This window comes from Pseudopipra pipra, chromosome 2 (assembly GCF_036250125.1).
Source record: "Pseudopipra pipra isolate bDixPip1 chromosome 2, bDixPip1.hap1, whole genome shotgun sequence".
NCBI lineage: Eukaryota > Metazoa > Chordata > Aves > Passeriformes > Pipridae > Pseudopipra > Pseudopipra pipra.
Genome location: NC_087550.1, coordinates 90,497,751 through 90,513,216, shown reverse-complemented (window position 1 = coordinate 90,513,216; position 15,466 = coordinate 90,497,751). Strand labels below are relative to the sequence as shown.

Here is a 15,466-nt window from a genome sequence, read left to right as displayed (position 1 = left end):
CCACTAGCTTTATATGAAAAACCCACCTTCTTTTAATATTACATTATTTTTATATGATCTAATAATTTTCAAAACAAAATTGTCTTGTCTAGTTTGCAGAGCAAAAAAAAAAAAGCCAAAAGCCTGCTGTCATTATTTCCATCTTCATTTCAACTTTTCAAAACACAGAACATTATTACAAAGAATTTAAAAAAAAAATACAGCAGTCATCATCTCAGATTGATGCAGAAGTAAGAAAATACTGATGCAGAGTTTGGTTCCACTGGGGAAAAAAAATCAAAAGAGTTGAAAAAAGCATTCTATCTTCAACTATTTAAAAAACAATACAAAATAAATGATTTCTTGTAAGGACAATGCTGGACAAGATACTCTTCTTGCAGACAACAGGAAGTTCAGAAATGCATTTTGTTCTGAATAACATTTCTGACATTTCACATATGCCAATATTGACTCATTTCTAGCATTCTGCATTGCTGAAATTTGAACATTATTTAGAAATGAGATGTGCTGAGCCACTTGTAAAAGCAATTGAACTTATTTTTCATTAAAGAAGTCTTAATGTTTTGAAAGAAACTACACCTTATGAGGAATTAAGTCTTTCCATATTTAACATTTCCAACAGTATATATGCTAGTGGAGAAAACCTTTATTTTATATTCAAATTATTCCATCTGCTTGACAACAATCTATTAGGTCATAAGACAACAAGAGAAAATGAACATAGATCTTTAGCTTTTGAGTTTTACTAACTCTTATGGGGAAAGAGTATTGCTTTATGATGAGCTCATATCTGGGAGAGCATTTAGTGACTGCATAAAAATGAATAATAAAAATACTGGCATATAAATAGGTCATGAAGCTTAAGATGCTCTTCTTGTATTAATCTTACTTAGATTTCTGGGCTTTAAAGTGGAATATCACAGAACTGACAGCAGAAAATGACTGTGGGCTGTTTACTACAAGTTAAAGTTAAATCACAAAATAAAAGGATTACAGACTCAAACGGGGAAAAGCACTAGGTCAGGACTGCAATCTCTATTAATTAGGTATCCCAGCTGGACAGTGGGTATGCAGCTGTTAACTTGATCAATGACTTACCTAAATGTCATCTCTACTGATTCGCTTATAAATTACCAGCAAGTGAGACTAATGTACAGGTGCTAATTTATTTAAACTGTTCTCTGCAGTTCTACATAGCTTTATAAACTGCATCTGGCACCTAATGTTAGCTGTCAGTTGTACTTAGACATGCCTGTCCTAACGACTCTGTTCATTAGAAATGAGCACAAATTATGAAATATTGTGAAAAATGATACATCAAATGGAATGGGCAAAGCAAATCAATTAGAAAAACTTCATAGCACATATTCACACATAGGAGAATAAAACATCCTAGCTTCAGAGTGAGGTCTATAATACCAATTAAAAAGCAATTGGTAGACTTGTGCAGAGTTATATATCAATTTGCTGGATTTTTTTTTTCTCCTCCAGAAATACTGTTGTAATACACAGCTTAACTTTTCATTCCTAAATAAAAGCATCAGTAAGAGGCAATTCTGCTTCCACAACATCCAGAGGATTAGCAAGTAAGTCAACTTATTTTCCCATTTAAAACTTTCACAATACCTAAAACTCCAGTGAAGGACAGAATCCTATAATGTCTACTTTTGAAATACACTGCAAAGACTGATTAACAGAAGACATGGAGGTATATAAGCACTCATCAGAAAGAATTATGGCTGCTCAAAATGTAAAGCTTGATAATTCTCCTGCCAGTGCTTAAGGAGCTTTTATATTTTTATAACAGAAATTTAATTATGCATAGCAGACACTATTACACACTAATTATTTCCCAACACCTGACAGAATATGGAGAAATCAAACATGTAGGGCAGACACTTGGTATCACCAAACAAAACACTACTCTTTTGGCTCTACTTCTCCATCTTTTCAGTAACAGAGTCTGCAAAGCAGTCCTATATTTGTTACCTTCACTGCATTTGTAAAATCTAATTTCCAGAGTGAGTCTGCTTTTATTAATGGTGGAGCTCAGTTACTTTTGTGCAAATGATCATAGTTCTATGGACTCACAAAGAAGAAACCACTACTTAGACATGGCCATTCGGCATTTTTTGCAGTCTTGCTTTCTATAAGCCTCCTCCCTAGACCCTATCAAGGAAGGATGCCAGACTACAGACTAATGCATTCTCCTACCATTAACCTTTCAGACAAACTGAATTATCAGCATCATCACTGTACTGTATTAACATGGGAGGTATTCTGGTGATAGGTCTGTGCATGCTTACTTTACAAGAAAGTAACTCAAAAAGACAAAGGTCGTTAAAGGTAAGAAAAAACATCTGAAAAATACATGAGAAGAAAATTCTATAGTTTGTACAGAAATAAAAAACCCAGTGAAGGAAACAGCCTGCTATTACTGCTGCCCTCGATGAATATTTTGACCGTTGACTCTGCACTGAGACTGGCAGGGTCTCTGCCCTGCACTTGTTTGTAGAAGAGCAGAACAATACCTACAACTCTGAACGAAAGTAGACACAGTATCAGTACGTACCTTTGTACTCATTAAGCTTAATTTCCTAGGGATTTGTGACTTGAAATCAAGCTTCCTTTATGGATTTTCAGATACCTGATAAAACTCAAGTCTCTTTTCAGTCTTTTTCTCAACAAGCCACTAACTCTGTGTCTCTCTGCCTTGCTGCCTATTTTCAGAGTAGTTTTCAGAACTTAGTGTTGAAGCCACTCGAACATGTTTGAAATCAGCCTGTCTCACCATGTACAGATGTAGCTCTTTCTTGGAGTAAGTACACTGTCAAGACCTCTTACATGGACACAGCTGTGGAGATAGATTTTTGCCACTGAGAGAGGTAACAAACGGCCTCCTCACCCTGAAAAAAACTAAACCATGGACACCTCTCTCTTTGCACTTGCCACAATACTACACCTGTCCTAAGGGCCCTGCTGACACACTGAGCTGCCATGGCTAATAGTAGTAGTATTGTTGCTGTGCAAAGAAAACTTCAGCCACAAGACTTCATGTAGGTTCACCGAAGAGTGAATGTCACCAAATTACATTTCTCTTCCCTACCTCTGATGTGTGATAAAATAAGACAGAAATTACAGAAGTGAAGACCAGGTAGGACATAAAAGAAAAAGATCTATGCAACAAAACATTTTTCTGAGTGACAGGGAGCATATCTTTACATGTGGCTAAATGACAGAGAGAAAGAGGAGGCCACCCATCTGCCAGTCATGAGAGGGAATGACAATAAAATAGTATGTTTGTAGATACCGATATGAGCTTAAATTCATGTTTATATTCAAATCCTTAAGCTTAAACAGTGTGTTAGTTGTGAAATACCCTATAAAACTTAATTTACATTACCAGCACCCACCATATCACACAAGAAAACTCTAAATATACACAGCAGGTCAAATTGTGGGTAAACATTTTGAAATGCTACATAAACCTCTACAGTGCCTCTTATAACCTCAGATCAAAGGGATTATCCATTAGTACTTTTAAAAAGAACCTCATGTGCTTTAGCAAGATATAGCATACAGTTCTATACTGTGATATCTGACCTCACACGGTAGCAGCGGTAGAATTTCTATTCACAGTCACAGTTGCAATGTATAGTAGCATTCTTCCTTATTCTGACAGTTTGATTAAAATTCACGGAGAGCTGAGGGGCTCATGCTGAAGTGAAGTGCTTTCAATATCTGAAACTCTACAGTAAATTACTTCTCCAACAGAGCATCTGTACTTACATCAATATCCTCTTGGGTAAAAGTTTCTGGATCTTCTCCCATCATGTTGGCTAAATGTCTCTTTCCTAGGTTGAACTCTTCAATCTGTTTTTTAATAAATGCCTCCGTGTACTTTTCAGGTCCTGAGGCTCCTACATTTTTCCTCTGCACTGCTGTAGTGGTATAGATCAGCCTTAACATCTGAAAAAATAAATAAAACAACAGTGAGACTTATTTTACATTTCTGGCATAGTGAGCTCTAAATAAAATGAATAAATGAATATAACAAGCTATTCATACCTATAACAAGATTCAACACATTACAGTAATAAGGGAGGAAAAGCAGCGTTACTCAATAAACCATTTTCTTACAACAGTTTAATGTCCATAAACAGATAAAAATATTCTAAAAATTGCACATTTTTCACACATTACAATTAGTTCAGATTTTTCTGATGGAAACAAATGTAGTATCCAATGTCAGGAACATTCGCAAAAGCAAAGGACAGCACTGATCACCAGATCCAGTCTTAAAAGAAAACAAAAATCCATCAGCAAATATGCAGGTTTTGCTTTCACCTAAAGGCCTCCCACAACAAAGTATGAAAAGAATATGTGGGGCAGCTCCCTAGTGGTATTTCAGAAGCCACTGACCAAATACTGCTAAAGGCTCTGGAAAGGCCATGGAGTGCTCCTTTCCTACTGGCAATGCCAGAATGGTTCTTAAACTACTTCACTGTCTCAAGTAGAATAATTAGAAAAACTAGTAGGGCAGTTCTCACCAGCACATACTACCGAGCACTCCACCAGCTCAGAGGCCAAAACTCAGGGGACAGTTATCTTCAGATCTTCGCAGGATGCAGGTTTGGTCTTACTTCTTCCAAGACAATCAGTAGTTAAGATGACTAATTTCAGTCGAGCTCTCTGTCAGAAAACAGGAGCTTCACTGACAAAGCTGTAATGTCCCAATTCTGGCTGAGTGCCAATATTATGCACTATTTTGGCTCGCCAACATTAGTATTAAAGTCCTCTACAGCTTAATTATTTCACAAACTGAATGAGAACTGATTATTTGTGTGGTCTTCTGTGGGCGGGGGAGGGAGGGAATCACAAGAAAGAAGGCAGTGTGGGACAGAAAAGCAGAGATAGAAAAAGAATCACTTCTGATTCAGAAAAATGCCCAGTTCTGTTCATCAGATAGTACCCTGAAATGCTTCATTCCCGCCCTTTCAAAATCTGCTTTGTGAGCAGACAGTACAGTTTCACAAGGCAGAGAGAGCCCGTCTCACAGTCCACCCCTGTCAGCATTCTTTCCTCCACTCCCTTCACTTGCCCTGTGCGAGCTCTGGCACTTGGACTCCTCTGAAAGCCAGCTCAGCTCCCTACATGTGGCAGAACACTAACTTCTGCTTCATCCCAAGAAGTGGGCAGCTCTCAGCTGAGCTGGTAAGTCTGAGCAGTTCAGAGAGGGCTCTGAGAATTGTCAAAGCTGGCACAAGAAGGTGGCTGAAACACACAACTGGGAGCAAGAAAGTAGAGGGGAGCCCTCTCTTTACCTTAATTTCTTTGAGTAAATTATTCAACTGCCCCTCCTGCTCCTGGAGCTGCCACCTCAGTCTACTTGCCAAGTGTCTTGAGGGGAAGCCGTATGAGGAGCGGCTGAGGTCACTCGGTCTCTTCAGCCTGGAGAAGAGGAGACTGAGGGGAGACCTCTTTGCAGTCTACAACTTCGTTGTGAGGTGAAGAAGAGGGGCAGGCACTGATCTCTCTTCTGTGGTGACCAGTGACAGGACCTGAGGGAATGGCCTGAAGCTGTGTCAGGGGAGTTTTAGGTTGGATATTAGAAAGAGGTTTTTCATCCAGAGGGTGGTTGGGTACTGGAACAGGCTCCCCAGGGAAGTGGTCACAGCACCAAGGCTGAGAGAGTTCAAGGAGCATTTGGATGATACTCTCAGACACATGGTGTGACTCTTGGGAATGGTCCTGTGCGGGGCCAGGAGTTGGACTTGATAATCCTTGTGGGTCTCTTCTAATTCAGCATATTCTGTGATTCCGTGATACCTTCAGCCAAACATTAAAACCCAAAGACACACAGCAAAGTGAACTAGTTCGGGTTCTGATTACAGGGAATAAAATAAACGTAGTATTTGAAATTATTAAATGTCCTCCAAGTCATGAGAATTGTCTTCTCCAGATCACAATTTAGACATGCTGAGCATTTTGATGGATTTCACCATTCTGAGTTAAGCTAATAAGAATAGAATAAAATACTTGCTACCTTCCTGTAACTAACACAAATATGACAGTAATCTCAAAACCCACTTATAACCACAAGTCTCATCAAAACAAGATTACATGGATATATTTGCAAGACAAACACAAAAGTAGATCAAACTTCCACCTTCTGTTAGTAATGCAGTGAGGTTACAGGAACTTTTCCTGTGACAAGAAGCTTTTGGTGTTCTGCATTACATGGTCAAGTCCTACATGAACAGGAAATGAAACACAGCTCTTCTGTGTACTTTCACAGAGCCCAGTTGGTATTTTGAACATCTGGCAACCCAGGATGGATTGATCCAACTAATCCAATTTGCTGCACATATGTAAAGCTATTCATGATCAATTTACCCATCTATGACTGTCTCAGTCTTCAATAAACAAAATCTAACAACCCCACTTGAAATTTCAATTTGAAATTAAGACTACAATATCCTGCCTTAAACTCGTATATAACACATGCCTGGGCTGCAGGATGGGTCCTATGAATTCAATCAGGTTTGATACAGAAGGTAAACTAATCTTTGAATAAGGTCACATAAGTCAGAAAGAACTGACCCTCTATGCTTTTATAATCTGACAGAGATAAAGATTTGTCCCCCAAGGTATGCACCTCAGGAAACTAACCAAAACTTCTGCCACAAAAGATTTAAGAACAGGTCCAAGGTAGAATTTGATGCTGAAGAGCCTGCTGCTGCTTCATTATCTCCACAGCTTATATATATATATATATATATATCTCATATGTAATGCTAATCCTAGTTTGTCCCTTTTTCTTTTCTTTTTAATATTCGTGTTTTCTGTGAGGTTACACTGACATATTCAGAATTAAAAGAAAAATAATCAAAATTTTAAATATACACATTTTCCACAGGCAAGGCTCTGATGATTTCCTTATAAAGCAATAAAAAAAAGCAGAGGTATCTCCACATATTCCCTATTCTTCTCTCCTTGTCACTCCTCAGGAAAGAATTCAATTCATCTTCTGTCTTACTTGTCTAAATAGTAACTAATTATTTGTAATTCTTGTTAATGAACATATGATTCCTTATTACTTGGCCCAAAATAGCCTTCTTGGCATGCTTTAAACAGAATACTTTAAAAAAGATTGCGTTCATCTTATTCCTGTCAATTTCTATTGTAATTTTCTCATTTTTGTCCTCCTTCCCTCAAGCTATTCATATTCTTCACTAGTTTCAATTCGTCACTAATCGAAAATCCCTGGACACACAAACTGTTCATAATTAGAAAACAGCCTCTTATGCAAATTAATATCTATTGTATTGGGTACCTCTTCTGGGATAAGAGCACTATTTCATGGGTGGCACAGGCAGGAACTGCAAAGCACAGCTAAATGCTTCTGGCATTTCAGTCATACAAGAAAGCGTGCTCCTCTACTTTCTAGAGGAAATCACAGAGGTTTGCATTCACTTCTTACACATTTCATAAAGCATTACTGCAGACAGCAGCCTCACCATTTTTAAAATAATAATAATAATAATAATGCTTATTAACAGTACTCCTGAAATAATACGCTCTTCCACCAAAAACAGGCTCTGTCTGTTTATTCATTCTGTTCATTTGGCTTCACCAGAGCTATATGGATATAAAACCCATACGTTTCACTAACAGAGGAAACAAGCTTCCCGTACTTTAGGAATGAGAAGTGAATCAAAGTCAGGAGATCTAAATTCAAGAGCCAAAGCTGTCTGTTTTACAACAAGACACAGTTACAGAGATAGAAGATAACGCTACATGATGTGGCAGACACATGGTCACACCATTTTCATGATTTTTCCATGCTCTAAGCTGGCAGACTTCAACCACCTCCTTTTCCAAAACCACACAGTGCACAAACAAATTCGCACTAAAAAGTTATCTCCAGGATAGGACTTCAGTAAGACATGTGGAGCTGTATAACCACATCAGCACGCAGGACTAAAGTTGTTCCAATTGGTCTAAAGCTGTCCAGTGTTCCAATTACTGGCACAGCCAGTGTTACTGAACCCAGCAGACATGCAAGACACCAACAACAGTCCTCTGATAACTTGTACAAGAAAAACATATTATGTAGCAATCATACAGAATATAAATGCTCAGAGCCATCCATCCCAGTTTCTAAAAAATTGCTTTTTGCTCAATAGGCAAGTGTTGCATTTTTAGTGTGCTGTTTCACAAAAATGTGTTTTAATTGCTTTACTTAAAAAAACATTTATATAATCTCAGATTTCAGTTGGCCTACAAACTAATTATTTGGACCAGTATCAAGTTTATGTTTCAGAAGCATTTTGCAAAACACATTAGAAAGTATCACAAGTATGCACATATGCATAAGTGATTTTATATTCCTTTTTATATCAAATTTCACAAAGTATTTCATCAGAAGAAACTTTTTTTTTCAAAATTAAGTCCTTTGACAGGCAACTATAAAACTGTATCTCACCCCTCCAGAAGACTTACTTTCTGTGCGTGTTAGACCAAACCCACATATTAAGTTTTCTGGTACACTGGGGAAACAAAATAGCTCTAAATATATAGATATATGGCAAGTATTGGATGTGCATAATGGGGAAGAGAATTTATATCTGATTGTTTTGAGCCACAAGTTTTCAAGTAGTAACAGGCTTTTCAACTCTAGCTTAGTTAACAACTGCAGAAAAGGCTTCTCCATTTCAGGCATGCAGTTCTGAAAGACTGCCATCAAAGAAATATCTCTTTCTTATATCAGCACATATACCATCCACAGTGATTTAGATAAAGTACTCAACCTAATCAAATTCAACAGGATGTATGGCACTCTGAACCCTTCTGCTGACAACAAATATTCAATTACTTCAGAATCGACTGATAGTAACTAAGCTAGATCCTTTTTTCTTTATAAATTGTACTAAATCTCTGCAGTTTGCTTATTGGAAGAGTAGAAAACTAAACCTGTTGCTCAGTCAAGGCTAAGGGAACTGGAATTACGAAGTTTCTCTTCCATTTCTTCTCTCAGTGCAAGACACTTTAAAATTAAAAAAAAAAACAACAAAAAACCAAGAAATTAAAATTTCCCCCCCACTAAGAGAGACAAGAAGTAATGAACTAAAACTACTGCGAGGGATTTTCAGGGCAAGCACCACAAAAAAGTTTCTGAACAGTAAGGACAGATAAGTTTTTGATGTAAGAAATTGTTACAGAAGGTCAGAACAAGGATACATCAACTTACTACCCTGTCCTCCACAGCAGTCTGTATCAGAGCACAAAGACAGGATAAACAGGCAGTGATAATTTTCCCAAGGCACTTGCCTAGTTTCCAGCAATCTGCAGTTCAGACATGCTGATATCTTGTTTTTAATGATCTTCAGTGGAATCTTCTTCTGAGTTTCTCAACTTGCTTTTTGTATTCACATAAATGCTTAATATCCTGAATATCCTCACCAAACAGTTTCACAAGTTAACTATGCCCACTGGAAAGAAGAGTGTCTAAGTTTTCTGGGCCCTGTCTCCCATTAGTTCCCTTCCTATCCTTTGGTTCACAGACAGCTAGAAAATCTGTATACAGCTATAGGCTATCCTGTACTGATCCCATCTCTGGTGGCAAGAGGAGCAGACAAATGATCCCTCAAGGCCCCTTCCAGCCCTACCTTCTACAGTGACTCCTCCTTTGAGATCATTTCCTCATTTACAATACAAATCGTTTTCAGCTCGAACTCAGGCATGTGCCTGGCCAGAAAAACCAAGTTACTGTCATAATCACACCTTTGATGTAGGATAACTAAAGCAACAAAAACTATTCAAACTGAGAATGAAATTGAGCATTGGAGTATTTTCAGTCTTATTCTCTTTGTCCTTCCCTCCACACCTCAAGCACATGTACTCCTGACTGCTGCATAAAGAACTACCCACACGGGCACCAGGCCTTCACCCCTAATGGGTAAAGTTAATCTAGAAGTAACCAATATAAACAGTTCAAATTGCTCCTTCCGGTATTACCTTTCATTTCCCTACTGCATCTATCTTCTGTTACTGCATAGTTTGGTTTAGTTCAGTCACGAACAGTTCTTCAGCCCTTATTATCCTAAATTACTTTGTAACTTGAAAGTGTTACCAGCAGGCCTTTTTATCTACTTGCTGGTCACCGATTAAATATGTATACAGGTGTATCAAATACCCCTGCACAAACAATACTGACAGCAGCTAAGCTTTTTAATTAAATGGCAATCAGCTGAACACCGGTCTCTCTCAAAACAAAGTGATCCTGTTTAATCAGGAGTTACCACACTTGTGGAGCACATTTGTCTCTCCACAGCAGATATTCAGAGACGTGCCCTGAGCAACCCGGTCTAACGGGAGATGTCTCTGTCCATGCCAGGGGGGTTGGAACTAGATGGTCTTTAAGGTCCCTTCCAACCCAAACCTTTATGTGGTTCTATGATTCATAACCTACTCACATGCTGCCCGAACATCATTCACAGAATAGTTAGGATTGGAAGGGACCTACGGATATCATGTGGTCCAACTTCCCTGCCAAAGCAGGGTCACCTGAAGCAGGTGACACAGGAATGCATCCAGGTGGGTTTGGAATGTCTCCAGGGAGGGAGATTCCAGGACCCCCTGGGCAGCCTGTTCCAGTGCCACTCTGCCACTCTCAAGGCAAAAAAGCTCTTCCTCATGTTCAGGTGGAACTTCTTGTGTTTTAGTTTGTCATTCAAAATTATCGACCTAAAAACTGCCATCTTAAAAGTACTTCAGTGCTGCCTTCGCTCTATACACGCCTCTGTTAATTCTAGTGAGATACACATAATAAATCACGGCTTAACCACGCTGCTTCTGCTTCACATCAAGGAAAACAAGTTCGGCACTCGACACTCCCCGCCCCAGCGCTGCCGCAGCCCCGGGGCACCGGCAGCACCAGTGGGGCCCAACCGGGGCCTCCCCTGCGATGTCACCGCGGCCGAGACAGCCCGGCCGGGACAGCCGGGCCGGGACAGCCGGGACGGGGACGCGAACCCGCGACCCCCACCGACCCCTCCCGCGTGCGCCCTGCTCTCACCTGCGCGCGCGGCCCCGCGCCCCACCGCCGGCACAGCCGGAACACGCGCCCCGCGGCCGCCGCCATGACGGCGCAGCTCCGCCCTCCCATTGGCGGGCGGGGCCAGAGCTGCGCCTGCGCGTGGCCCCCCCGCTCACCCGGCCGGACCGCGGCCCTGGCCGTGGCAAAGGGCAGGGTTACGGGTAGGTGTGTAAAATCGCGTCGGAGTTACTGATTTCACCCCAGCACTGTTTATTTGGATGTTTCAGGTGTTTGGGTTTTTTCCCCATGGAAAAAAAAAATCACAGAATCAGAGAATCAGGTTGGAAAACACCTCCGAGATCATCGAGTCCAACCAATGACTGAACACCACCGTGCCAACCAAACCACGGCACTCAGTGCCACGTCCAGTCTTTCCTTAAACACCTCCTGGAACGGTGACTCCACCACCTCCCTGGGCAGCCCATTACAATGTCTCATCACCCTTTCTGTGAAGAAATTCCTCCTAATGTTCAACCTAAACCTCTGCTGGCGCTGTTGAAGACTTATGTCCTCTTGTCCTGTTGGTCGCTGCGTGGGAGAAGAGACCAACCCCCACGTGGCTACAACCTCCTGTCAGGTACTTGTAGAGAGTGATAAGGCCACACCTGAGTCTCCTTTTCTCTAGGGGGAGAACAACCCCAGCTGCATCAGCTGCTTCTCACAGGACTTGTGCTCCAGACCTTTCACCAGCTCCATTGCCCTTCTCTGGATAACATTTAGAGATGCAGCAGTTGGTCTTGCTGAGGGGAGGTCAGTGTTATTACTGTCACCTCCCAGGGTGATGTTAATCTAGACACTGAACCTTGAGAGCCTGAGTGTTCCTCGTTTCCCCAAGTTACATAGGATACACTCTTACAGGTGAACAGATTTTGTCAATTGTGTTTTCTACCACAGGAAAAGTGAAAATTAATTAAAAACTGAGTTTTAAAAAGTTCTACTTTAGACTTACTGGGATCTTCTTTTTAGAAGCATTACTATTTAGGAGGATATTCTGGAAGTGAATCTCTGCTTTTCCAGGTTTATTTTTCTGTTTAGTTTTTCACAGTGGTCCTTGCTTCCCCACACACAGACAAAAGTATAATTTCCCCCTGGGATATAAAAGAGGTTATAAGAAAACTGGCCATGGGCAAGGGAAGTCATCCATGCAGGGAGGTCAAGAAGAAGCTGCCTGGAAAGGTGCATTTATTCTTGCAATTGCCAACTGTGAAAATGAAAATGTCAGTGGTTTTACTGACAGGGATACACTCGAATGATAGCAATGAACATTGCACCAAAGGAGAGCATTGACGTGTCTCCTGTGCACACCTGGCCAAGCACTGGGAACTGCAGCTGTGCTCTCGTTCACAGCATACGTAGGGATGGCATTTGGTTACCAACTGTTTCTCCAAAAGAGAAAAAGGGGGTTGGGTCACGGTCACAGTCCCACTGACCCATCTCCTGAAGCAACCAGCAGAGCTGAAGGGGTGGAGAATGCCAGCAATGGGTACAGCCTTTTCAAGGCCCGTGGTGAATCTCATCTGCCATCTGTCGCCCTGCAGCTTGGCTTTGTTCAGCAGCAGAGGAGCTCCTTGGTCCTCACTGCACTGAGCAATTGTTAACTCTCACCCGTCGGCTCTACCAAAACAAAGCGCCACTGGGTGAGGGTTTTTTATTTGCTACATGTAATTAATTGTAAATTAAATTTAAGGAGCAGGCCATCTATAAAGTATTGTCCACTTGTACTTGGAAGCTAATTGATGTAAATTCAACGCCCTTGGCTTCCTACATGTGTCTACTCCCATGCCTACTGTGAAAAAATCCTGAATGCTTTTGCAGTCTGGAGCATGATTTCAAAGATATTGGGGTTCATACAGTCCAACTGGAGGTTACAGAATTGTTCTTGCATATTGCTGAATGAAGACCTTGGTGTATGTGGAGTCCAGCAATAAAAGACAGGGGCCATGTTGTGTCTCTCTTTGATCCTTACAGCTGTCAGCCCTTATAAATTAATGGCTGCCCCTTCAAGGTGCAAGATTTTTGCAAAGATTTCAGGTGTATTTCCCAAGAATCCTGCTGCTGCCAAAAAGCTTACCTGGGCTTGCTTGCCCCTGGAAGACACTTGTACAGAGATGCCTGAGTGAGTAGTTTCCAGACTGATTGGGAGTGCATGTAGTTGGGATGCTTTGAAGGAAATGTATTTCTGTGGTGGCCACAGCCAGTATGTTTCAGAAAGATTCCTTCTAATGGAAGGATTGCTACTTCTGCACAAATGGCAGGAGTCTGGGTTCGCCAGTTCAAAATCAGTTTTTTGCACAAACCAAAGTAGGATAAAAATGAGCAGAGGTTATTTACATGCTTAGCCACCTACACCCCATCCCTCTGTCAAAAGTTTGTTGAGACAGAGGTAGAGGGAAATGCAAGAAAGCCATGTTTAATCTACTTATTCCAGGATTAACTCCAAAGGGCTTCTCTTTCTATCTCTGCATTTAGTTTACAGACTGTAGGTGCTTACCTAATCCATGTAAACTACCCCAATACTTTGCTAAGCACTCTGAGGAACTTTAGTCACTTGTGTGGCAGGATGTCCTTTTTGAGCCCAACTCTGGAGACCTGTTCCAGTTGTGAACCTGGTTGCCCATTTCCTCATGTAGATTGCTAATCATGGTCTATGCAATGACAGAACTGGGGACTGTTGCCTACATCACATTACCTGCTTTTGTTTTTAGACTTGGGTAATGAGGGTAAGCATATGATTTGGGATGATAAAAGCTTTGGAGTGCTGTCTTTGAGGGATGGCCTGACATTAATAAAATGGTGCCTTTGTGTGGGGCTTGAGGTTTCTGAAATGAAAAATCACTGAATGCGAAATGAGGAAACCAGGCTGAGCCTGTCACATGCATGGGTCAGGGGAGAGCCTGAGGGACACATCTGTAGTATGTGCAAATTCCTGAGCACAAACCTAAGGCTGAGCTTCAGTCCAAAGTTGCCGATTGCTTACATTACCATCCTACGTGCAGACAGTCCTGAAGTGAGATTCAGGGTGTTCTTTTGCAGTAGATAGCATGAGTTCAGATTGCTGGTATAGGTAGCATGAAAACCAGTTGTTTGAGGAAGAGGTGTCCCTGTGACAGTGATAGAGATGTGTGGCTGTCCAGCTTACTGCCTCATGCAGTCGAGAAGAGGGCAAGAATGGCAGTACTGGGTCAGACCAAAGGTCCATTGAGCCTGATGGCTTCCCTTTGCCAGTGATAGATGCTTACAGAAGAGTATAAAGACAGGGCAGGTACACAGAGATACTTCCCTGATAAAGTCTTCTGACTGGTAATGAACCAAAGACCATATCTTAGGCTTACATATAAAAGAAACTCATGCAGGAGAAGAGGTCAGAACATGATGGAGGATGTAGCAGGATCTTCTGCCTTGCAACAGAACAAGCTAACCTGCAGCAGAGATGATGGGACTTCATGCATCAGAAGACAAAGCAAAAAGTTGTAGGAGAGTTAAAACTTCACAAGATTCCCTAATCCAAATCCATTTCTGAAGAAATGCCTAAATTTTTTAAGTTTTCTCTACAGATAAATAAAAGAATAGATTTGTTTAGGAATTCTGAACTAAAGTTATTCTTCTTATAAACTATTTTCTATTCTCTTTCCCATCTTAAGCTGTAAGTACTTTGGCTGAAGTTCCGGGGCACATGTGTCAAAAGGGACATCAATCACCAGTGCTTGTCAAGGGGCTGAGTGGTTGGGTGGCAGAGTCTGAGGATGTTAAGAGTATCTGCATGCCAAGAACGTTTCTCAGGGCCTAACCAAGAGCACTTTCTGGATTTTCTTTAGACCCAAGGAAGTTTAGGAACACCCAGGTCCAGTGTTGAACAAAAAACTGGAATTCTTGGCTAGGGAGAGCACTGGAGAAGGATGGCTTGACAGAAAGCTTTGCGTTTCGGAAGCTGATCAGTATGTGTTAGAAAAAAAAACAAAATGCATGTTAAAAATGCAGACAATTCAGCAGTATTTTAACTCTGTTCCAGTTAAGTAATTTCCGGATATTTTATGACATGTGTGTGCTTTTTGACACAGAAATTGTTTTGCATCGATCTTCTTCATCACTATTGAAAGGCTTGAGGCTGATATATCCAGAAGTCATGTTTTCTTTAATGCAAACACATAAATTCTACTTTAAAAGGCTAATAATAAGAACAACTATTTCATTGCACCTACTTTTCTTCAAATGTGGAAGGAGCACACTTCACTTCATAGACTGCATACACCAGCTACCTAAGGGTTGTCAATTATGTTACACTATAAAAGGCACAGCACTTAGGGGGCTGTCAATCAAGTCTGTTGTGAGAGAGATTTCAAGAATCATTATTCCAACACTATTTAT

At 40.8% G+C, this 15,466-nt stretch overlaps 1 protein-coding gene across 1 annotated transcript in view; it reads right to left on the bottom strand.

Annotated features, from left to right (window-relative positions):
* MRPS9 (mitochondrial ribosomal protein S9) overlaps positions 1-11,189 on the bottom strand; it is a 33,704-nt gene extending 22,515 nt beyond the window's left edge. Inside the window, exons 1-2 of the mRNA XM_064646361.1 lie at positions 11,081-11,189; positions 3,790-3,969 (exon numbers count right to left, since the gene is read on the bottom strand). Coding sequence (XP_064502431.1) covers positions 3,790-3,969; positions 11,081-11,170 — 270 coding nt within the window. The 5' untranslated portion in view covers positions 11,171-11,189. The remainder of the gene's footprint in view (positions 1-3,789; positions 3,970-11,080) is intronic.
* Positions 11,190-15,466: the final 4,277 nt, after the last annotated feature.